Below are 25,004 nucleotides of genomic sequence, written 5' to 3'. Positions count from 1 at the left end.
TGACCTCATTTACACATGCAGCTTCGTGCTTGCATGATTTCTTTTAAGCATCATGTAAGGAGAGTTTTTGACTGTTATGTCGACCATCCTTGTGTTTGATGTGACATCATAGCGAGCGCAGCGTGCTAACCACTGTGAGTGTTCATGAGTCCTTATATAAATATTTATTTATTACTGAAATGCCAAGTGTGTTTCTAATTTGAAATTGAGCTTGTCTTTTAGTTAATAACAACACAATTAATGATATATAGATAATTTTATTACACTTGTCTATCTTATCCTTATATTCTAACTTTGTACATTTATACAGATTACAATGATTTGCTTACAATACAGTGACCCATAAATACCCCACTCACGAGTGCAGTTTTGGTACAAAGCATGTCATGAGTTTAAGGGTATAAAAAATAGCCATTTTGTTGATTTTACAATATATACAGCTAAAATCTTCCCTCTCACATGAACTCAGTTGGGTGGCGATTTATAAATATGTAATACGATTAAATTGTTACTCTACTGGCATGTTTTCAATGCCGTGTGTACGCCGATGAAACTGGAAAATAAAGATATATCTTCAAGAAACATCTTAGAATATCGAGTGTTAAGAGTGATAATAAAACAGTAGACATGAAAGGAGGTGGTGATTGGTTCAGAACGTCTAGGAAATGATACAGTTTTTCCCCTTGTGGCCCTTCTTCTTTTTGGACTTAGTCCTTTGGCCATAGGTAGTGGAGATGCCGGCCACAGAGCCGGGCAAATCATCCGTGTAGTAATATCTCTGAGGTCTGGGCTGAGGGATGGGCTGACCCAAGAAAAAGCCCTCTTCCTCAGAATCTGAGGAGGACGAAGAACATGTGGAACACCAGTCATCTTCTCCGTACAGCCCCAAGAATGCCCCCATGCCGGGGCCGTGTATTCTGTAGTCTGATGTGGCTGCAGAGGTGGGATGACCACGGAAGTTCTGGTGCCCGCTTGAAGCCGAGGCGTTGCCTTTAGGGTCTGCTCTGTAGCCCATCTGGGCCCTCTCCTTGGTCAAAAGGTTGAGGGCGTTATCTGAGCGGGATTTGCGGCTGCGATGTCTCCTGTGGTGGCGGTGTTGGTGACGAGTGGAGTAAACATCCTGGTCCTTTTCCTCAAAGTGGTACACTCTTCGGCGTGTCCGTTCGCTCATCGGTGGCTGGCGCACTGGGAAATCACAGTATTGACCATTGTCCACCACGTCGTCAGAGAATTTGACCTGTTGCTGTCTGGACTGTGAACGTGTCCTCCTGAGGGCCGGGACGTTAGACTTGGGTCGGCCCTCTGGCAGGGGCGCCCCCTCTTGTTTTGGAACAGCTGCTTCCACCTCCTCTTCCTGCTCCGACACGAGGGAAGTTGCACTTCGGTGTAACATAGAGGAGTTGAGGGTTCCCATGTTACTGGTTTTCTCACAGTCTTCCGTCTTCAGGTCATTAAATCCTTGCAGGGAATATATCAAAGGTCTGTCTTTCCCATCACCCTCCACGGAGGCCCCTGCACGAGAGAAAGAGAAAAATGATGCCACCCACCAAACATTAGCCATTCAATATTTGAAATACCATCTTGTGACCACCCCACTCACCGGTGATATTGGAGAGTGCCAGCGAGTCCATGGAGTCTCGGACATTCTGATCTGTCCTTTTTAACTCATCTGTGATACACTCCAGAGAGTCGTTGTACCACTGCTGCTCCTCTCCCCGGAAGACAACCCCAGCTCCGTGATCCAGCTCCAACTCCTGGATCTTTCTGCTGCTGGCTGGGCCTGGGTGGCTTCCATAGGCTGAGTCCCCTAATCCATCCTGTGACTGAGCCCAGTACATGTCAGCCTGGTACTTCTTACTAGCTAAGCTCCCTCCACCGCTGCTGCTAGCTTTGGAGGACTCCTGCTTTGTCTTGACGTCTTTTTCAGAAATCCAAAAGTCGGTCGGTCTGGAGTCGTTGGCCTGCTGGAAAACCCCGTGTTCCCCAAACTTCAAGAGCAGCTGCGTCATGTAGTCTTCATGTTCGGCCCACTCCTCTTCCTGGTCCTCGGGTGCCTCGGCTTCCTCTCCGCGCCCCCGCCAAAACTGCTCGTCAGATAAATTCGTGCGCGTGAGCTTGTCGGTCAGCGTGTCCTCGGCGTTGCCGCTGAATCCAGGAAACTTGTAGTTGACGGAGGGCGAGAAGAGCAGTGACTGACGGCACTGGTCGGCCGAGCGGCTGCTCTTTCCCATGCGCACACTGCGTCGGGATTCGCGCGAGCGTGCCGACTGAAACGCGGAGTCAGAGGAGTCGGAGGCGTGCACGTCTTCGCCGAGGCTGCAGGCCTTGGAGCAGTAAATGCGGCCCTGGTGTGGCAGGAAGGGGCAGCCCAGTAAAGAGCTCTTGCACTGGGCACAGCTGAAACAGATCTCAGTGGCGTGCCAGTGGAGGCCATCATAGGTCATCTGAGCGTGATCCACACCTGGAACAGAGGAACCGTTGAGTCGAGACGATCGTTGCAGGTGTTGTTTTAATCTGACTTGTTAGGCCTTACCGATAGGCTCCCCGCAGGCCTCGCAGTACTCGGCATACAGCGACTCGAAGCAGCCACAACAATATGGCCTCCCGTCCTTCATGATATAACGCTGCCCCCCGAGAATCGTCTCACATTCGAAACAGGAGAAGTGCTTCATGTGCCAGTGGCGCCCCTCCGCCTCCGTGCACTCATCAGCAAAGATGATCTGTGGACACAGATGCGCACAGTCCGTTGTGTCTTTACGGTTGATGTCAATAACGTTTATTCAAGACAGGAGGAACGCATGATGTCATTAAGAACCAATGGAAAGGTCACAGTCTGCTGGAGCTCTTGTGGTTTTACCTCATCGCAGGCGGAGCAGCGCGGTTTGAGGAGCTCAGCGTGGTGCCTTCCACAGTGGACCTTCCCTTCCTGGTAGAAGTAGATCAGATCCACCAGCAGTTCGCTGCACGTGGAGCAGGCGAAACAGGCGGGGTGCCAGCACAGCCCAGGGCCCGCCCTCGAAGCGAACACTGCCATTTCTCCACCGCTGATGTTTTCGCCACACTGGAATATGCAGAAAGGCTTGATTACAGCATCCTGCGCGAAGGTGCTTACAGCTGGAACTCGCCTGAGCACCAGTTCAAACATCCTCCCGGTGTTACTCAAAGCTCAGCTGAAAGAAACGAGAGTCACACGCAGCTTTCCAGTGTTTGCTTTGCTAATGATTGTTGTGTGCGTGCCAGTACAGGCTGGGTCCTCCTAATTATGGACACACTGGCGGCTCGGTGATGATTGCCAAGTGAAGAAACTTTTATGAGCCGCTCCAAACAACAGAGGGGGAAGGCTATTTCTGCCCAAAGTCGCGGTCTAAAGATGGGCACACGAGGCTCAACTGCCCCTGCCAGTGTGTGAGTGAGCAGTGTGTCTGTCCACTGGTGCCATTGTGACACTAGTGCAATATTCCATACTGGGAATAGAATTCTGGAAGTTCTTTCTGTTTGGCTAACCACTGCACCAGGAAAACCGGGTTTGTTACGTGTTTACATGTGAATTCTTAAGTAAAATCCGCCTGAGGTTAGCCAGAAGGCAGAAAAGGTGTGTGTGTGTGTGTGTGTGTGTGTGGGGGGGGGGGGGGGGGTTCTTTTGTTGATACTTGCATTTGAATTTCAAGTGTCAACACACACATAAGCAACCTGACTGTGTTTAGTCCAAATAAGCAGCATCAATGAGGAACGTACGTGCTCACAGATGCTGCTCAGAAGGTTGCGAGGCAGCAGCTTCAGCGTTCCTCTCCCCAGTGCTTCCTTCTTCCTCTGGCCACTGAACATAAGCAGCTCCTTCTTCTCCTCCTCACTGAGGGATTGGCAGTAGCGTACCTAAAAACAGAAAAGGTTGGGACTAAGACCGGTGTCCTTGAGGTGGATCTAGTTCTGATTGCAGATCTACTGACCACCAGTAGAAACTCATGCTGCTTCTCCACGAGCACCTACTCAGTGGGACTAGGCATGGCATGGAATGGAGGCTTTTCCACCGACCCACCATTTTTAAAATCCCACAACAGCGACGGTCTCAGGGAGAATCAAGGAACAAAGTGGGACACACAGAAAGGACTGGAAGCCCACATCAAAGAGGAACCATGGTGCTGTACTGGAACACCAACCCGGCCGTGTAGATCTGACACTGTGTAGTGGAAAAGTGCCTTTATAAACTACAGTAAGATGGCAGAGTCCACAGCAGGTCCGTCCAAACAAAGGCACCGTTTGACCCAGAACCCCCTCACCCTCCTCCTACATCTCCAGATCCTAATTGAGGCCATCATTTTCGGTCTTCTTTGAACCTTCACTAGAGGGAAAGCAGATGAGTGTACAAATGGGTTCTGTGTTCAGAGCGAAACGAACAGGACGGGCCACAAAAGGGGCGAGACAGCCGGGTCTGACTGCGGTACCAGCGCGGTGGTGGCATGGAATAAAGCCTTGCTTTAACTCGCGGCCCTCTTCCCCGCTGGGCGGCCCTCGTAAAGAGCGCCGCTATGACAAGAATCCTGCTGGCGGGGGCTCCCGGCAAACACCATAAAATCATCGAGTCAAAAGTTGCATTGTGCCCACGCTGCATGTCTGCAACATGAGCAATCCTCCGCTGCGACGGCAACACACACGTTATGGAGGAAGCGCAACCATGCCCATAAAAAAGGGTTCTTTTGTTTTTACAGCTAGTGTTAAATCCAAGAACGTTCTCACCTCATTATCGTGGGGAGGAAGTTGATAGAGGAGCTGCTTGATTCTGAACTTCTCTCCCGGACTGTTCACATAGGGAATCTTTTCTTCAGGCAGGCAGGAGAAATACAGCTGGACCTGACAAATAGAGGAAGAGGATGAGCCAGGAAAATGCTGATGGAGCAAAAAGACAACAATAATAATGACGCTGAGCCCAAAGGCTCATAAACCCTAATACTTCCACGCACGTGTGTGCTTTTGGACACCGTTTCAAAGTCGGAGCACGGCGCTTTATTTTTGTTCAGATCCAGACAGAAAAGATATATGGGACCGGACTCGTCTCCGGGGAACCCGGAGTCGGCTTGGTCCATTTGCAATGAGACAATCTGGGACAGCTGTAAAATGTCTTTGTGATCTCAAAATATTTACATGACTTATCCCAAAGCTACAAATCATCCGTATTTCAAAAGGCAAACCGGCACCGTGTAATCATGGATGTTTGATGACGGAACTGGCGGAATATAATAACGTCTGCCTGAACGTGTCACAACAGGTCAGCAGGTCAAATCAGCGCCATGATGGTATGTTTCCACTGATATGTTTGTCTCTATAGGGACAGGACAAAGCTGCCTGTCGCTGTGGCACTTTGACCCTGGGGGCCAATCAATGAAAACTAAATTTTATGAGGAAGGGGCCATTACAGCCGGTCAGATAAAGAGGTGGGATGAGCTTATGTTGTGTGCTGGAGGAGGCTTCCTGCAGCTTTGGCTGTCTAAAGGGGGGTTACAAACAATTTACCCTGACAATCAACTCAATGTTTGCCCCCACCATAAATTATGCACATTTTCATGCTGCTATTACCCCTCATCCAGCTCCCTGGGGGCCCGGGGAATCACCTAGGCCTTATTTGGATCTTTACTGTAATGATGACCCATAATACCCGGCCCATTCAGGGCAGCGTCTGCAGTAAAGACATGGCAGTTGACCCGTGCGTTTCCAAAACAAAAGGCTCTGCATTTGGAATTCAAGGTTTGCCTTTAGCCGCGAGCCCGTCTCTTCTCGCCCTCATTGCTTCCATGTGTGTTATGTTAACAGGGGAAATGGGATCAAGAGAGACGGAGAGGACGGGAGAAACAAGCTTGCAGATTTGGGAAAAGTGCCACATCGCTGTGTCTGCCCTGCAGACACAACTAACAGCCCTGCCTGCGTCTGCCGAGGAGAAGGTCTCTTAAAAGAAGGCCCCTTGATTTTTAATGCTCCCAGCTGCAGCAGGCAGGACCCACCAAGTCCTCCTTTTAACAGATTTGTGATAATCACAAGCAGACTTTGCCGTAAAGCATTTAGTAAATAATGGTACACACATCCTGTCTGTAAGTGGCTGCATGTTGGAGACTAAAAAGACCTATTTTACTGATCAAAAGTACCAAAGTGGTAGAAGTAAATGCTTGTTCGGTATGATACAGGATGTAAGTTGATCCTGGTCAATAAAAATAAATTGATCAGATTTAAATACAAACACTGGAACCCTGAAGACAATGAATGATGTAAAGAACACATAATTTTAGTATATGTTGTTCATTACATACCGGCGGTGACAGGATAAAGAGGATTATGGAATAGGTTGTGGAACATACCCATATCTACAGACTTTAGATGTTATTTGGTACTGACATATGTGGGCCGCTACAAATGGGTTAGATTGGCGTTTAAATCAGGCCGGTGCTGTTTTTAATCCCTGTCAGGGGGATAGGGAGATGATTCGGTGCGGCTGGGGAAGCAATAAAAAGTGTCCCACAGTTAGCGAGAGCCAACGTCATGCTGTAAAATCCCTTTTTAGATCTAAACTATGCAGCAGTGTTTCAGCTATGCTCACAACACTGTCATGAAAACCTTTAATTATAGCAATAAACACCCTCCATTATCATTCTGAGCCTTTGTCTGCTCACCTGCTCGGGCCTCAGTCCAGGTGGTACCCAGGCGTACTCCTCCAGCACACAGCCTGAGTCATCGTCGGAGGTGGAGCTGCGCTGGAAGCCGGAGGTCAGCTTCCCGACTTTCTGCTCCATCATCAAGTCCCGCTGGCGCACTCCACCCTGGAAGCCGGCCGACACCGCTGCACTCGCCAGGCTCATCCGATTCCCTTTTTTTTTTTTTAACTAGAAAGACAAAAGCAGTAACGTTGGGGGGGGTGGAGGAAGTGGAGGAAAGATTGAAGTGGACAAGAAAATGAAACGTTAGTTAACGAGCCATTACAGCAACCAATCCCACATCATCCTCTCCTCACTCCATCAAATGCAGCCGTGGCGTGTCAGGGCCAATGCGCTGTCTGCAAACCGCCGGCTGAATCACACAATCCTGTGTCTTTCATGAGGCCCGCGGTCCCCCCTCAGAAGCTCATTATGACATCTGAGCAAGCTTTTCTGCACCATAAAGGTCCTCCTGAGGAGGAGCATGCCGTTTCACTGCTGCTCTGGTGGTTTCATGTGCCCTCATGCTGTGGCTTCTGAAGGAAAGACCATTAGAAAATTCCCAAAACTTCCTGAGGTGACACACAATCCCAATATAGAGGCAGTAAATACACCGTAGTTAGAGTTGCTTGTCCATTCTTGGGCAATGCGTCAGCCCTCACATTCCTTTCCTTGACCCTAATCCAGTTAGCGATCAAGAGCACCACCAGATACTGCCAGTTGGATCTGAAGATTCCACCTTATCTCTGCAGCTAAAGTCATCATTCAGCCCGTAAAAGTGCTACGTCGTGCTTGCTCCCGGGGGCCACCACATGGGCTCTGATGTTAGCCCAATCAGTCGAGCCTGGGGTCTGTATAAACGCTGACCTGGCCTCTGAGACAGGGCCACCATATGGGGAATGTCCTCGAGCCTGCTCGCTGCCTTCATCTTCGCTTTTTCTCCGGACTGTTTGTTTTCCAACCTGCCGCAGCAAGTGTCCGATCATTCTTTCATCTCCGAGTCGGGCGGAATGGAGGAACAGGTGAGGGCGGTGGCGATGACGGATGCTCAGTTTAAACTTTGGCGTGTGTGGCGGGCTGTGAATACGGCTGCATTTTTACGAGAGCGTCGCTCAGATGTGGTTGCTCAGTCCTCATGAAGAGGTTGAGATTACACATGTCCTCGGCTGCAGGGGACAAACCGCAGTTCAGAGGCCTCAAAGAGCTCGGATTGTGGATTCTGGATGACTGGTCATGCAGGTCTGGATGAGCCACAGACAAAAAAAATCAGGATCCACATCTAATTTGATAACAACGGTCAGCTAACACTTTAATCCCCCTACTGGCCTCATTAGAACCAGACCGACGTGACGAACGAGGGTGCAGTTGTGGTCATCTCTCACAAGCCAAGGGGGAGATCAAATGGGAGCCCAGCCAGCGTCCGCCGGCCTGGCTTTCAAGCCCCTGCCCCCCCACCCACCGCCCCCTACGGCTGGCAAGGGCACCGAGGGCCACAGGGGGACAGCTGAGAAAACCAGACACGCTCCAGTACAGCCTTTGAACACCGGTGCGACAGTAAAGGGGCCTGAAAAATGTGCTCCTCTGATGGTGGTTGCTTGTATCTGGGTGTGCGCAGAACAAACACATCCACGGAAGAGGGAATGCACACATTTGTGCCGAAAGACGAGGTTTACACCAGTCGGCACGCGCGCCGATATACCTGCAAACAGGTGACGTTAGCAAACATATTCCCGGAGCAGATCCTCCTGAAGATGGTTGTGCTCCACAAAGCAGGCCAGGCTGCTTCTGGCCCCACCAACTGGGCTTCCTTTTCAGCCTATTCTGCTGTGAAAATTTGGATTTAAAATGAAGATTTATATCAAGGACGGGCGTATGACACCTGTTGAACAATAGCACCTCAGAAGGGATCCACTGAAGGCTTGTTCTTTTAAGGGCCTGTTTATCTGCCTTTGTGTCCCTCTGCTCAAGATGTGCTGCCTTATCTCCTCATACATGACAGTTAAAGTCCTCAAACAGAGATTTGGGGGGGGGGTGGCAGGACCCTCTCTTGTTCTAGTCACATCTATTGACATGCAAATGGAGCCAAAATAACCTGTAAAAGTGTGGCCTTGTTTGAGAGCTGCTTGGGTTCCTGGGGGAGATAGCTAACTATAGGCAGCAGTTGAGAGACCCATTTTTATCAGGCTGCAGGCTCAGTGGTGCGTTGCGTTTGTTTGAGTGTTATTTGCGTTCCGGTGTTGTCCGATCCTCTGGAGGATTTATCACAGTCAACCCTGATTCACAGGAAGGTCAGAATTGACCCTCGACCAGAACCACAAAGAAATAAATGAAGAAAACCGCATTTTCCCCCTTAGATGTCCATCGGTTCATTTCCTCTGGGTTGAATACTTCCTTAACCCTTTGAGTGACAGCAGCAGCGAGCCGACAAACTGAACCGCATTAAAACTCCTCTGGCTTTTAAAGCAATCCTCCCAACAAGAGGCCCATGGTTGCAGGACTGCTGCAGCCCCCCTGACCTGCCCTTCTCCCACACTAGCCAGACCCCTGCAGTCCCCACTGTTTAACAGCCCCACACTCTTTTGTAAAGGTGCTTGTTAACATGGCTTTGGGAGCTACAGCCCTGCATATTTGACTGATCTGCCCACAGAAGGCCAGAGGGTGACACGGGGGGGTGGGGGTGGGAGGGGGTCGGCAGTTATCAGACTCATGCTAAAATGGGGGGGAATGATACGTATGAAAATGTCGCAAATCGGGAATGAATGAGGCTCTGTTTTCGTGTTTTTACAGTCGATCGTGTTCCGTGAAAATCCAACAACGGTCCCGGCTGCAAGGTCGAGACTTCTGGGAACAGATTGAACACAGATCTCTATTAACCCTTAAGTGCAACGTGATTTATCGCTTGCAACGCTAACCTCTCGCAGGACCTCATAACAGGACTGACCATTAAATATTCGTGGCATTTAAAGAGTGTTTTACAGCACTGTGGCCAGAGCCCCCCCGCTCTCTGGACACTGGAGCTTTGGATTAACAACCAGGATAAACAAGCCACTTCTGGTCTGAATTACTGTCTATATTTCCCTGGAAGTGAGTGATGGACAGGCGCACAGTCCAGCACAGTCCTCTCTGGCGGTCTGGACGGACCCAACATGTTTAGCTTGGCAGATGCGGGGACGGCCGTGTAGGACAAACCTGACTTGGAGAGAAAAATAAGATTCTGTGTCCACAGTCCCATCTGACTCACTGTAGATGATGAATACACAGCGTTTTGGATACGTTGCAGCAGGTTCCACTTCTTCTAACTGAAGGCCAGGCTGTGACTCCTGTCCATTTATTGTCTGTCTGCCAGCAGAAAATAATGATTCCAATCAACTCCAAATAGGAAAAAGCGGGCAGTCCCAAAGGCTGTATTTGTCGGTCTATAAAGACATCCCTTTCCTGGCCAGCCAAGTGTTTTACCAAGACCAAATGGATGGGAGAAACATCTCCCTCGAGAGCTCCTCCACAGAGACCACCTGCACGCAGTGGCAAGACTTGCACACACGCTGCTGTCACACAGCACTTATCCAACATTTACATCTGGCAATATTCAGGAGGCTAAATCAATCAGATCTTGAAGGGAGGTGACAGTCTCCGTTTAAGTTGACGTATTTGTCTTTGCAGCGCATCAGATTTAAAGCAGCTGGGTTTGTCGTCATGCATTAATGTCTCCACTTGCTCAAGACTTTTCTGCCTCATTACAGACAAAAGCGGGTTACATTCACCACAGATTACATCTTCAGACATCCGCCTCTCAGACTCACCTCGACGTTGGCTAACTCTCCTCAGGCGAGCCAGGAAAATGAACTTATCGGCACTAACGACTTCCTGAGCCGCTGCTCTCCATGCCCGTGCAGGATCCTCAGAGCTGTGATTCCAGGACAGAAGGAATCAGCCAGCGGAGTAGGAGCCCATATCAGTGCCAGAGACACAGGCATGTAGAAGTGTGACGGAGTGAGTGGGAGAGACTCTCTGAGAGGGGAGTGTGAACGTGTGGAGGAGCTCCACCAGATGGTCATCCCACCCCAGTCTCTCCTACCCACCATCACTCCTCCTCCTCCCTCACAGCCCCAGTCCGGCCCTCCTAACCTGAGAACAGCCACTCAGGACGGGGATTAGAGAGTGAGACATGCCTCCTCTGCAGACCCCTCCCATTATAACCAGCATACCTTTCCAGCGGAGACCTCCAGCTCTTAAGGTAAACCAGCGCTCACTCAGCACTTTAGACTCTTCTGTTTAACACAAACTTCTGTTCTTGAAACTTTTATGCATTGAATATGGAATATCTTTTCTATTGAAACTCACTTAAACAGCTCCGTCTCCCACTCAAATGCCCTCTTTAATAGCAGAGCACGGTTAATTCCACGCCGGCCGCCCACGACAGCTTGCACAGGATTCAACTTCCACTTGTCCTTCCTACTGTGAAAATCCTTCCACAAACTTTCAAATCTTTCAAATTCATTCCAAAGTCACTTTTCCTGGATTTTCCTCAAGGCGACTGAGCATTTTCTGGCTTGTGAAGCAGCTTCGGGCCTTGACTGAAACAGTGATGCTGCGCAAAGGTTCCTGTGGCTCCCTCCATAAAACTACATTTCTTTACAGTGAAACATTCCAGGAGGACACAGTTAACCTCTGCCTCTCCTTCACCTCTGTCGGAATGCCACACTGCGATTCTTTTCCTGTTGCCTCAGAAAACAAAAGTGCCGGACCGTCCCGGGTCAAACTCTGGACAGTCGCACCTTTTGCATTCTTTTGTGATTGTTTGTCCAAGTCAAAGTGTTACTTTCTCCTCAAAAAAGACCATTTATAGTGGACAAAATGGCGCGTAAAACCTCCAAAACGCAGCTATAAGGCTGAACCTAAAGCAGCGGAGCATTTTACAGCAGTAGCCCGCTTCCTCATGAACATTTAACGTCTAAGTTTTGATTTATGCAGGTTCTTTATATATTCTGGGCTGATATAAGAGGAGTTTGATGGCTGTGTACATTAATAAAGGCCGGATCCTGCCAGCTGTCCAGGGAACCAGCAGCTCAAAGGATGGTTCCAATAGTTCTGTGCATAGTTTAGCTGTGCGTGACTGACAGTATCATCTTGCCCACACATTCACACCACCGTGCGCAGAAATATCACATCGTGGGCAGTGAACGATGGCTAATATTTGATTTAAAAGGTGCAATATGTAAGAGCTGCCAAGGTCCATACATCAAAAAGTTATGGGAAGAATAATTTAGTAGGAACCAAATCACTTTTTCTGTGTTTTTATGATTACTGTGGTCACAAATCATGGCTGATTCTGTGGCCACAAAACAAGTGGACCTTTAAAAATGGAAGCCTTTTTTCCCTCTATGTTGAATAAAGGGTAACAATTCCAATAAAATAGGATTGATCTCAAAAGAGGAGAGATTTACAGAGGCTGAAACACCAGCAAAGCTCCAGAGATGATGAAGTCATGATAGCTGTTGTGTCATATTCCAGACATCTGTGCAGCAGACCGCCGTCACATGTTTCATCCCAGTTCACCTCAGACAGGATCATAACTTCATTCTAGTTGTTACTGATGGAGCCCACTTCTTTTCAGGTTGTGGGGACAAAGCCATTGCAGCCGCCAAGGCCAAGCGGGGAGGAGAGGCACCATTCCAGAGCAAACTTTAGCTCTTTGTGCTGCTCCTAAAGACTCGACACCCAGCCTCATTAGCAATTCTTAGAGGGGATGGGCAACACCGTATCCTGCATTTTGTGTGTGTGTGTGTGTGTGTGTGGAGGGGGGGCACCAATCAAGCTATCAGTGTTTCTTCTCATTTTCTTTGCAGATTTATTTTCAGTGGTCTTTGACAGGCTCCTGTTTGTGTCAGATTAACAGCATCCGGACGCTCCTCCTGAGTCAGCACCACTCTATAGTTAGAAGTAACAGGACGCGCAGTTCAAGGTTCGCCTCCACAGTCGCATAATATTAAGGTGGACATGTTGTGTATCCCTGACCTTTCACCTCGGAGAGCACCAGATGATCCATAAATCTACGGCCCCGGGGCTTTACGGCCCATTCCCCTGTCAGAGCCACAACGACCCTGAACAGCACCTCACACCTGGTCTGCACCTTCTCGCCGCTGTAAAAGCATTGGCAGGGTAATCGGCGATCAGCATGCCCTGACAACGACAGGCCAGGGGATGAGCCTCATCAGAACCAACGCCCGACGATAAAAACCGCATTCTTCTCCGGTCCGAACACGTCCCAGATGAAGGCGACCCATAAAACGAAGCATCTCGCTGCAGCCCGGTGGCTCCCTCAGCACAGTCCCCCATGAGAAACTGAGCGCGCACACCGGCGTGATAAAATGGGACAAATTAGAGACCCCAAAGCAGAAGGAACCGTGGAAGCAAAGGGGAAGATGGGAAGGTCAGTCCCTAACACGCCATCATTGACGGCCATTGTTGAGCCCGTCTCTCAGCGGTGTGTGAGTTACCTAATAAACACCAGGCATTCTCAAGGTTTCAATGACCCGCCAACGGGTATTAGCAGGACACAGGCCCAACAAAAGCCTCGGATATAAAGGCCAATAAAATCCTATCACTCTACTGTAACAACAGTCCTCTTTTACGCCTTGAAAGAGGGAGGAAAAGGTCAACTGGTGGAGCAGTCAGCGCATTGATATTGACTTAGCAAGATTGGTGCTGACAAACTCAGGTCAGACTGTGGGCTTGTTAGCCCTATAACCCCCACATAACCCCTTTTTACTGTTTTACTCTGACACATTCGAGGCAGCCGAGGGCAACGTTTTAAATCTTTGGTTCTGACGAGAGACTTTTGAAGGCAAAATAGGAAAATAACACGGGGGGGATCTTCTGAGGCTACGCTTGACCTTGCGAGGGTGTTTCTCAGGGCGCCGAATAGAAAATCTTTAAGTAAAACAAATAAAACGGCTGTTAGAAAACAGAAAAGCGAAATATGACACAGCTGCACTTTTCAACTCCGGCTCGAAAATCTAATTTTCGGATTTTCCAAAACTCGGGTAACAAATGTCACAACACTTCAGTCCGGAACCGAGTCTCTATTTATTAAATTACAGCATGTTAAGCTAAATCCAGCAACACAATACTGGTTAACTGTTTTGGACGATTTCATGGAAGTATTCTATGAGGCTGCAGCTAATCCCTGGACCGTCTCATGTACCCCCATCCCCTTTGTAACATGTAGGATGCAGTCAAACGTGGATATCCAATTTCATCCTGGAAAAAGAAACGGAGCTAGCTGCAGTACTGAGCCTGGCCGCCGGCGTGCGTGTCGGTTACCTTCCCTCAACGGTACACAACTGTCTAACTGCTGCAGCAAACGCTGCAGGGGTGTACGACTGGGAGCGCTCATATTTCACCCTGGATTTGACACCCTCTCACCTAGCTGTAAAAGCTGGACCTCATCGGGAACAATGGGAAGTGGAAGGCCAGAGCTCCTGGGGCTGTTAAAGGGAGGAAGCCTCTTTATTTGAGGACACTATAACTCGACAAAAGCCTGCGGCTGTCTGCACACACAGCGGATGAGGATGAATGGGCTGTTCCTACACTAAACTCACTTACACTGACAAAAGCCGGCTCAGAGAGCCCATCATATGTGTGGTCTCCACGGACAAACACGGGCAAAAGCTCATGAAATGAACTCAAGCGACAGGTCCTTCTCGGAGCCGCCGGGTTCAACACTCGTGACCCCCGAGACGTCGGCCTCCCTTTTACCTCCTGACCCGACACGTTCAGAAACGCTGACACGCCACCTAAAAGTCACACTTCACACATCTGGGCTGAACCTTTCCTCAATGTTCGCCGTATATCTTCCACACGACGTGAAAACTATTTCCTGTATGTTTTCAGCACGGGAAGGGGGGCATGAAGGAGACCAAGCAGGTAATGATCGGGGCGAGTGCGGCGAGAGGGTCAGGAGGGAGGGAGTCCAAAAAAAAGAGAGAGAGAAAGTTGGCGATCCTCACACGTGGAAGCGTTTTTCTGAGTCGCGCAGCTTCAAAAGGCAAATCCGACAACACGGTGCAACAGTTAAGTGGCGCTCAGGCAGGATCCCACTAATCATTAACATTCCTGGAGAATCGCTCCGTTACAGTCTTTTCTGGAGCGTTCTAATTAAACATATGCTCCAGTGGCACAGCACAGAGGGAACTCTGATGACAGGGAGCGGGGATGCTTCTTTCCAGCTCTGCTTAATTGGACACAATTTAAGTCATTAATGTGGCAGTAAAAGGGTAAAAAAAAAGCAGCGGAGAGGCCCAACGGTCTTCCCCGCGGCTTCAGTGTTGTTGACCCTTTCACCTCCTCGTGTGACTTCAACCTCGATCAAAAATGAGACCGTCTTTGTCGCACAACTGCTTTCCTGGAGACACCAAATGATCCAACTATCTCTGCATCCATCCACTTTTGCCGAGATGGAACTTTGTGCTCTTGCTAGGGTTCCTTTAAGCTTGTGTGCGTGCACGGGAGGGCATGTCGCTGGCTTTAGGTGCTGACTAATCATACCCACCTGGCGCTTCGTTGCACGACATTTCTCACACTCGGCTTTAAAATGAAGCTCCTGGCTTCGTGCATATAGTGCCCATCGACTCCAAAAGTGGGTGTTTAGAAATGTTAGTGTCAGATCTGGGCTGTCTGAAGCCCCCTGCAGGCCTCAGGAGTGGAGCAGTTAAACAAAGCAGACTCTGGATCTGGGAGGCTGTTTGTTGTTAGCTGTGGGGGGGCAAAGGGACGCCACTCACTTCCTTATCGCCTCCACAAGGAGAGCAGCCCGTGGAGGCCGGGGTTATTCTTAGAAACACGTGATACCTCTGTTTCAGCCGGGTTATTCCTGGAGCGACTGCTGACCTCATCTGACATGTTTCAGTGTGCAAGATTCTGTTCGTGTTTATAATCACGTAAACTGCCCCCCACCCCCCCACCCCCACCTCGTCTAAAGCGCATCCCCGGTTTTAAAACAAAGGCACAGATGCAAACATCTGGTGGGTCACTGCTGGTGTTTTCTTTGGAAGCCCGGCCTCCGACAGGAAGACAGTGCGAGCACAGCAAACAGAGAGCAGGCTCTTTGAAGCAGCCTCTCACTAGGAGTAGGCTGCTGCGGCCAAACAGGCTGTTTCCAGTCAGCTCAGTGGGCCCATTGTGGGCCCCCGGACTGCCGCTCTGAGAGACGTGTCCTCGGTTGGCCTTTTGGGTCAATATTGACCCATCTGCATTTGCCATTCGCTGTGATGTATGACTAATCCCGGATCCATCCTCCTGAGGTTTCAGATTCAGTCCGTCGCGCGGAGTGACGCATCATCGCATTTAGGAGCGGGTGTTGCGTCTCTTTGGCTGACTTTTCTGGAACTCTTATTTATTTTGTGTTGACTAAAAGAACTTTGATATCCATCTTCCATATCTTAGATGATGGTTTCGCAACCTCTGAATGGCGCCTCTTCATCTTCGGGTACTTTGAGATCTCCGGTTAGCATCTGCTGGATGTTTGAGAAGCAAGAACGGTAACAAACACACATCTGGATTAAAGCTAAGTGCCTCTTAGATGAAGCTAGGGGCATTTATCAGTGAAGCAGATGGTTTAGAAGCCTCACGCTGCTCTTGGCTGGAAGATGTCACTAAGTAATTGACATAAATTAAAAGCTCCTGAAACAAATCTCCTCAGAGTCAGAATGGGGCTGATTTACAGCTGTATTTTTCTGCACTTTAGTGTTTATGTTCATCCTTTCCTGGTGTGTTTTAGATTCTGAAGAGTTATTAGGACTCCGTTGGGCACCGCGGGAACGTGGCCAAAAGTCTTGTGTGCACACATTTGTGCACAGCGGACTAATGGCACAGAGAACTCGTGATCAAAGTTTTAATGATTAGATGAGGAGGGATGTGTTGGCAGACGTCCAGTCACTGTCACCTCAGGAAATAGCTTTGTTTTCAGTTCAAAAATGCCGTGCCCTGCAGAGTCCATTTATAAATCCCCTCGACCTTTTCCATATCATCCACGCTCACTGACTCCACCCCTGCTACAATGCCAACAGAGCCCCAGGAAGGGTGTGTGTGTGTGTGTGTGTGTGTGTGTGTGTTTGCATATTTCCAGCTGTGGGTCCGGAAAGCTTTAACTGAATCCCCTGTTGTGACCAGGGGGAAATGAGCTGGGCTCTTTAATGACTATCTCAGGCTAATGTGTTTTCTTTTACTCCTCCTTCATGTCGTGATTGCTGAGAAGACGTCGCAGGGCTGCGGGAAAGCGTTGCGCTGCGAGCGGGGAACACTTTCCAAAAACGTGATCGCCGAACGCGACGCCATTTGACATTTCAACTGCCATCTTCTGCCTGATCAAAGACAGATATGCTGATAAGAACCAGTTTTAAAGCATCGTGGTTGCTGCGGCGAGCAGCTGTCACCCAGAGCTGCAGCGTGCACATATATGGAGATAATAAAACATGACTTTTATCATCCTGGTGGTCTGATGGTTAGTCCCGCAATTATGCAGTGCGGTTACTGACGATCTCCTGGGTCGTTAAGCTCCAGGGTGAGAGCCAGACCGGTTTTTCTTTAACGTCATCCTGTTCTTCCTGATGAAAAGGGTCGTGCCTCGAAGCACCAAGTCACTAGCCACTTTTAATCACTTTAAAATAATGCTCAGCACGTGTATCCCAGCTTTGGAATCTCCAACACAGGCCCAGGTAACAGTGTAACAGTGCCCTAAATTAGACCATCCAGGCCACCGTCCATTCAGCCAAAGTGGGACCACCACTGGTTAAACAAGCCATACCTCATCCGGCCTCCTGCCAACCTACCACAAACAGTTTACAGTCCAGCTCGCTCTGCTCTCTGGAGTGTGTCTGTGTCGAGCCGTCGCCGTGCCACATCTCCCCATCCAGGGGCCGCGAAAGGACCGGGCTCCTGTGACAGCTCCTCACAACACACGGCCCTGTCCCGCTCCGCTTTTAGCCCCGCTGCGGTGAGCTGCACCACGTCAGGGGGCTAAAAGGCTGCCAGAGTGTTTGGCTTTGCACGGCCGTGAGGGTGATTCATTCTAGCTTCGCACAAACTGGCCTCTGTGTACATTTCACTGCTGCTGGCCTTTTAAATCAACACGGGGAACGTACACACGCGGGCACTGGGGCTGCATTCTGCTCATTCATGCACGGCTGGGTGTCTGCCACCAGCTCTTCCACACCTACAGACTCACAGATGACCACTTTGTGTCTGTTTGGCCGCTCTCGTCACACACGTGGCACGGCGCGGCCCCCTGTTTATGTCTGGAACCATCAGCTTTGTGATCGGTCGTCGTCTCCAGCTCCACACAACACACAATCCCTGCAGCCTCAAATGCAACACACTCGCACAGTAAACAGGCCGTTTGGCTGCCCGTCCTTAAATCTTCCAGTTTCTCCACACTTTGGCACGCCGATAAATCAGCACGTTCTGTGTTTAATAAACAACAGGTCAGAACATCATCGTTCCGTGGCTCCATCCAAGGTATGATGATAACATCCTGGACCGTTATGTCCTTGTTATTCCATTAGAGGCACTAATGATTTGCTTTTTGAAATGAGACTCGATCATTCGCCTCGATTTGTTCTATAAATATATGCAGGGACGCCTCACCTGCATCAGATCAGCTCACATCTCCTTTAACACATGCCTCGGGTGCTACATCATCTCGGACATTAAATAACCACAGCTGTGAAGTCGGAGACCCAGACTCCAGGAGATAGAGCCCTCAGCACGCTGAGCCAGACAGCAAATTCCATTAAAAAGTAACAACAAAACTGAATTTACATGCTGGGCGTGGGTCAGCTCGGCCTGCGGTTTGTGGAAGAATACATTTTTTTGGAGACGCTGCAGCCGAGTTTTTGGGGACTTGTGGGTGTCGGCCTTCTCTCCAGCCACTAGGTGACACCACCACCCCCTTTTTGGTCAGCCACGCACGAGTGAGTGGATGACTGGAAGTGTTTTAATCACACATCAAACACACAGTTTTAAAATACCTCCCCTGCGCGTAAAACTGTGGACAGTAAAAAGAAGAGAGCTTAACGACAAATCTGTCACATCTGAAAGCTCCAAGATCCAGTTCCGGTTCTTTAAATACATCAAATACATATCTGAACGCAGGGTTCTGTGTCTGTGACTCAGCTGTGCTCGTACTGACAGATTTCAGCACAGCCTGTGTTCTTTTACGCTCCTGTCCGTCCAAGTGGGTCCGTCGGTCCCTGCAGACTTCATGGCTTATGGTGATGTTTACAGAGCTCCAGTGAGAGCGGAACATTATCCTAAAACAGACACGGCTAAACATAATACAGTCTCTCCAGTGGCCCGTGGGCTTATGACGTTTCATCAGGGCTGAGTAGGTTTGAAACTTGAATTAAAGATTGTTGTTATCCAGGAACTTCAGGTCATGTTTAATACTTGGGCCCAGTTAGCATATATATTTAATTTCTTGAGCTGACTGCAGACCAGAAATGTTCAAATAGGCTTCATAGCTGTCTGTGATATTTTCTTTGATTTGGCGTTTAACAGAACACAGCCTGGATCAAGGCTGGCTCCGGAATATCGATATCAAACGTTACGGGATTAAATCTCGGGTTAGATTGCCACATCAGAATGGGTGGTCCTCGTCCGATGGCGTGGAGTGAAGACAGCGAGAGTGATTCCTTCAGACTGTATGCGGCAGGCGTGTGCGACCACATTCTTCCTCACTCAACAGCAGTTCTGACAGCTCCCGGGCGGACAAGCGCTGGTCACGGAGCGCCGACCAGTTGTCACTAAAGTGACAGGCGACAGCTGAGTCCATACATCTGGAGCCCCCCGGGGGCTCCACGCTTAAGCCCACCGCAGGTTCCTGTTGAAATCTTCTCAGTCTGAATTGAGGCTGTGCGCGCGGGGAAAGTGAAACGTGTCGATTTGGCGATGGCGCTGCGTAAAAGCGCAAATCGACCAAAGCAGCGCGTCAGATCCTTTCGGGGAGTGTGTCCGTTAGAGAGATTTGGCACCTTATAAGAAAATCAGCCTCCGCTGTTGAACCTGACAGCTCCTGTCGCTGCATCACTTTAAGCGGCCGTAAAATTCTATTTTAAAATGTAAACGAAAAAAACGGGACTTTTCTGACTCACCCCAAAGCGTTCAGTCACAGTGAACCGAGTATCCAGAATCGGTGCTCCAGGAGTGAGAAGAGTGAGCGACGCTGGGTCTCATTGGCATCAGATGGAAAGTCCAGAGCCGGAGCACCTCTGTGCAGGACGAGCGAGCAGCGCTGCGCAAAAGGACGGGTTTAAACTCCAGATCGTGGCTGCATTAGTCCGCTCCGACTCCTCTCGCCTGTCACCACATCTCTCGGTGCGCTACGGCGCTGCTCTCGGGCGGTCACACTGGAATGACATTAGCATTGCGCCCTGCCTATTGGTTTAAACGCGCAGCCCCCACCAATCCTGGCGAGTCTGGAGCAAAGTGGTCAAACGCTCAGTTTCACTCCTGCTGGAGCAGCGACCAGTTTCAGAAGTGTTTGTGTTATTTAAGAGCCTGAGAACCACTCAGCGCGCTAATCTTCTGCTGTTGCCTTTGGACAGAACTTGCCTTTACATCAACCTATGACTATATTCAATTTCCCCACGGGGATGAATAAAGTTCATCTTAATCTTAATATTTAAACTAATAATTCCCTTCTTTTTTCCCCTGTTCAGAACATTGACCACATTTGAGTGAAAAAAAACCCCCAGATTTAGTCCTTTGTGGAAACGTGATCCAGGTCTTGTTTTCCTGGGTACAAATATGAGATTTCAAAGTGTTTTATGCTCCCATACAGAGCATGTAACCGTACTCTTCTCTACAGTAGAACATGAAAGGTAAATCTATATGCTTGCACTGAAAAGAGGGCATTCCTAAACTATTCTGAGATGATAAAAGGTTTAAAGAAAAAAATATGTGGAAACCGGCTGTGGATCGACAGAGGAGCATCATTGTGTGGCGACAATGCTGATGTCGTGCAGGTTGTTTTGTCTACAAGACTAATGTCACCACACGTCAACTTTGCCATTAAAGTCCTTTTCTTCTTCCCGGTGGCGCTCCGTGACCCAGAGAAAGCTTCTCCGTGACATCAGTTGGGACGTTTCACAGGCAAACTCTGTGATTGTTGCATTTGAAGAAAGGAAATGTGAGAAGTAGATTCATTTGATTTCTTGCCCTTTGATCCAACGGTTGCCCCCCCCCCAACGGAGCAGACGCTGCATCTATGGCTGACGCGGGTTACGACCCGGCAACTGTCACGTAGATCTGACCAAGTGAATGCAGGGTAATTCGGAACAGGTTCAGCGGGCTCGGACCTGTCAGTCACCCTCATGTGGACCAGATGGATCTAACCTGGATGGTCGATCACCTCGCTGCTCCCCGCTCTTCACTTCAAAAGAGGCGCTCATATGTGGATAGATGATTTATCCTTCTGTCCCATCACCTCCTATTAGATGCTCAGTTACTTTGAGCTATTCTTTGTGTGTTTAGCAACATGCTAACGCGTAAGCTAACCCTTTTCTTGCTCCAGACAGAATGGCCACAACACAATGTATCCTGAGTTCCAGTAAACCATCTGGAGCAGGAGGATCATTTTTAAGATGTGAAAGTCTGACTGGTTAGACCTGAACCCTGAAACGCTCTCCGATGACTTATCCTGTCTGTTTTCTTCTCTTATCTCTTCAGTCATCCAGATATTTATGGCAGTTAAAAAAAGGGGGAAGCTCCTTTATGTAAATGACCATAAAAATGCTCCACGTACTTCGCAGCACGTCTCACCACTCAGTCACTCAGTCTCAGAAACACCCGTTTTTCTCTGTAGGTGGCTAAAGCGTCACCTACAACGCCCTCACACAAGAGCCCAACGGCTGATCCGCCTTAATCGCAGACGGTAACGTCTCAGGGTGCGATGATGTCAGACTTCCTTTTGTCCCAACTCGTCTGTCTCCGTCTTGCAGAACCTCCGCTCCATAGGAGACCTCCGCTCTGCATTTATTCTGGTAAAGTTCCAATTGTGAGCCCTCTTCAGCTGTGCAGAAGTCAGGTCGCTGACTCGATGACCCGGTTCAGCAAGCTTGCAGGAATTTGGTGTGAATTCCAGCTGCATCTCTGTTTTAGACCCTGCGTTTGTCCACTGCATCTGGAAAAATGGCGCTCAGTAGCTCACAGTGAGGCAGCACCAGGCGTGTTTGATGTTTATCCAGATATTAGAGTAATTAGGCTGTCTAAGTGCTACAAGTCTCTATTTACACGTGGAGCCACGAACAGTGATGCACTCATGGCTCCGGTTGCCGGCTTGAGTGAGGATATTGCTCCCTCACGCTGCTTTTCAGGGTCAAGCTACAGTTTTATGTGCGACTGTGTGTTTGCTTTTGCCCCGAACGACCGAATATGAGGCCGCTGTGCACGCTCGTTACGGAGAAAGTCACTGATTAGTTTAAGAAAATTCAACCAGACTTCCTTTAGTTTTAATGAGTTCCTGTGTTTATTGCCTGTGTTTTATATCAGCAGTCCAAATGCAGAAGGAGCACCTTGGGAGGTGATTTATTCAAGGAAAGATCTTGTTTGTTTGCGATTTGACAGGAACCCGACGGTCCAAATACAGGCCAAAACAAACAAAACTAACAAAGTGAAGCCAGGACCAGTTAGCAGAGCAGCTGGACCCCCGGTGGGGGGCCTGGCTGCTGGGACGCGCTCACATATCGGTAACCGATTTTGGAGAACCATCTCAAAGGATCCAGTCCCTCATTTGTTGTCAGACAGGTTGACAAATGGAATCTCTTTGCTAAAACAAACAGGTTAATGCATGAGCTGTAGATAAAGCACAGAGCCGGGCAGGCTCGGACCTGGGGCGACACCGACGGTTAGAGGAGGGCGCCGGAGGATACGGCGCTCTCTAAACACCCTGCTATTCTAAATCAAGCGCTCCCCTTTAGCTTTTGTTAGTTATTTTGGGAAACCTGAACAAGAGCGGCGGTGAAAGAAGAGCTGAGATTGTTCTAATTATGGAATCTCCACAGATCGGACGTGCTGAGCCACTGCCATATTTGGCTCTCCGTCTCCGCTGCCATCCCTCTTTGTTTGTTGTAACCCAACTTGCAAGAGTTTCACAGTCCCGTCCACTCCGAGACGTCCCTGCAAGCACATCTACTGGAAAGGGATGAGCAGGGAGGTTATGCATGTGCGTGTGCACGCAGGTGGAAAGTCTGGGGGAGCACTGTCGCTAGCGTACGCAGCGCTCTCCGGACTGAAGGCCCTCCCAGCAGGAAAATGTGAGGGCTGGGGGAAAAACAAACACGGGGGGGGGGGGGGTTCAAATCAGCCACGCTAGCAGGCACATCTCAGAGCATAATCTTCCCTCCTTGAACGCTTCGGCCCGCATCCTTGTTTATCCGGGCGAGCTTCCCTGCCGGATTCTTCACGCCCCAGAGATCGATTTTCTCAGGATCGGGCTCTGAGGTTGGCTGTTTCCGTTTCTTCCCCCCCCCCCCCACCGTCTTTGTGTCTTTTAGTAATGCTGCATTCTCCAGGCCGGTCCTCTGTTGCCTGTGAGATAGCCCAGAGCTCTTGATCCCCACTAGTATTTAGATTCCTTATGTTATCCAGATAAGGGAGCAGAGAGGAAGAGCCTCTTTCTCCCTCTGATCTGGGCTTCTTCCTTCCTCTGGTGTCCCCTGTGTTACTGTTTTCAGAGGCCTCTTATCCAATGTGGGTCTACCCACCCGACCCAGAGTCGGCATCCGAGCGCACCAATGGAAAACGTCACACCTTCATAAACTCAAGACGAGCCTGAAAATGGCTGCCTGGATGATGTAGCCTGGGAGCGCTGTGCATGAACGGCTATCCCGCTCCACCTAATCCCTTTTCGGCATTATCCTCTTTTCACTTGGCAGTGGGAGACGTTTGTAAAGGGCTGGCCCAACGCACAGCGTCTGGTTCCCTCATAACCAGGAGCTGAAGATCATAAAATGTAATCCTGTGCAAGTTTCAGCAACATTCAGTTCATGTTGCCTCAGTCAAACACAACCGGCAGCTTTGTTCCACCACAGAGAATATAAACGCAGATACGCAGAGACGGCGTCTGGGGGACGTTTAGCACGCAGCACGTTGCTTTTTATGGCCCAGAACGGGCAGTGTAACCTGATTTGCAGGCCCGTTTCAGGCTGGTTTTCAACATTTTGCTTGAACTTGTGGCACCACGACCACGGGATCCTGCCCCGATGAAAGCTCTCTCCATCCCGTGACCTTGTGGATCCGTATCCCGAGGATCATCAACGGGAGGCTGCGCCAGCGCGGCTCTGTCGGCACCTCGGCCTGACAAACAGGCTTACGGAGGAATGTTTTGCTCCTTTTTTTGAGGGGGGGTGGTTTAGAAAGAAGCTCTGAGGAGGAATCTGCCCCATTCTCTGAATTCCTTTCTGGGCAACCTGCTATGGTGGAACATGTTTGATTTGGATGCTGTTTGTCCAGGAGCAGTTTTCCTTGGACCCCTCTCCTGCACCCATTCCCAAGCCTGCCTGATCTCTTTCTGCCCCCCCCCCCCCCTGACTCCACCATTGACAGATCTTTATCGGAGCGCCATCCGTGCTCGGGCTCGCCGCTCGCCTTTGTTTTATTTTACCGAGCGAGCGCAAAGCCAAGGATGAGGGAGCCGTGCGCGCGCTTCCCTCGGAGGCTCCTAATGTGAAACCGGCGTAATTGCGGTCGTGACAATTCTTTTCCACTCAAATGTTGCGCAGGATGATAATAACACGGGCCCGGGGGGCCAACGCGGTGTGGTCAGGGTCAGCCGCAGATGGTGGCGCCTGTGGAGGAACTAAAGAGAGGAAATGTCAGCAGAACCAGCCTGAGCGAACCAGAGGACCCATAAATGAGATTAAAGACAGAAGAAAAGGGTCAGTCTGGGAGACGGAGGCAACATGGAGACATGTCCTTGATGGTGTCACCTTCACTTCCTGTCAGCTGGAGACAAACAGCCGGATCCGATCTCCAGAGGGGACCGGTACCAGATCATCATATCACCTGTAACCGCAATGAAATGTGATCGTGCCTCCTCACATTTCGCTGCTTGTTAGTAAAAAAGAATAAGTAAACCTCACAAATTTACTTTATTGCTGCTACTTTAAATTCAGTATCCATATTAAAGATATGGACGATTGCGCAACATGCGCAGGGCACACAGGTTAAACAAAACGCCGTTTCGTGATTTACCTGTAGCAATAATGGACATCACCCCCTGCTGCTCTCCATCAGAACTATTGTCTTGGTTACATTTGCCATCCCAGTATA

At 49.6% G+C, this 25,004-nt stretch overlaps 1 protein-coding gene and 1 long non-coding RNA gene across 3 annotated transcripts; one reads left to right on the top strand and one right to left on the bottom strand.

The window, feature by feature from the left end:
- Positions 1 to 241: 241 nt before the first annotated feature.
- prickle1a (prickle homolog 1a) lies at positions 242 to 20,152 on the bottom strand. 2 transcript variants are annotated; one of them, XM_057052968.1, is made up of 8 exons: positions 19,826 to 20,152; positions 6,657 to 6,866; positions 4,735 to 4,848; positions 3,736 to 3,873; positions 2,858 to 3,061; positions 2,534 to 2,720; positions 1,601 to 2,461; positions 242 to 1,512 (listed from the first exon to the last, which is right to left on the bottom strand). In XM_057052968.1, the coding sequence occupies exons 2-8, from the start codon at positions 6,840 to 6,842 to the stop codon at positions 659 to 661; spliced, it is 2,544 nt and encodes an 847-aa protein (XP_056908948.1). In that variant the 5' UTR covers positions 6,843 to 6,866; positions 19,826 to 20,152; the 3' UTR covers positions 242 to 658. The 2 variants fall into 2 exon arrangements, with proteins under 2 accessions (XP_056908948.1, XP_056908946.1); XM_057052966.1 differs by lacking the exon at positions 19,826 to 20,152 and adding an exon at positions 10,478 to 11,304.
- On the top strand, positions 15,810 to 17,164 carry LOC130536786 (uncharacterized). Its single transcript, XR_008953463.1, has 2 exons — positions 15,810 to 16,216; positions 16,933 to 17,164. It is a non-coding gene; the product is annotated as an uncharacterized LOC130536786 (long non-coding RNA).
- Positions 20,153 to 25,004: the final 4,852 nt, after the last annotated feature.

This window comes from Takifugu flavidus, chromosome 13 (genome assembly GCF_003711565.1).
Source record: "Takifugu flavidus isolate HTHZ2018 chromosome 13, ASM371156v2, whole genome shotgun sequence".
Taxonomy (NCBI): domain Eukaryota; kingdom Metazoa; phylum Chordata; class Actinopteri; order Tetraodontiformes; family Tetraodontidae; genus Takifugu; species Takifugu flavidus.
This window is presented reverse-complemented; position numbering and strand designations above follow the sequence as displayed.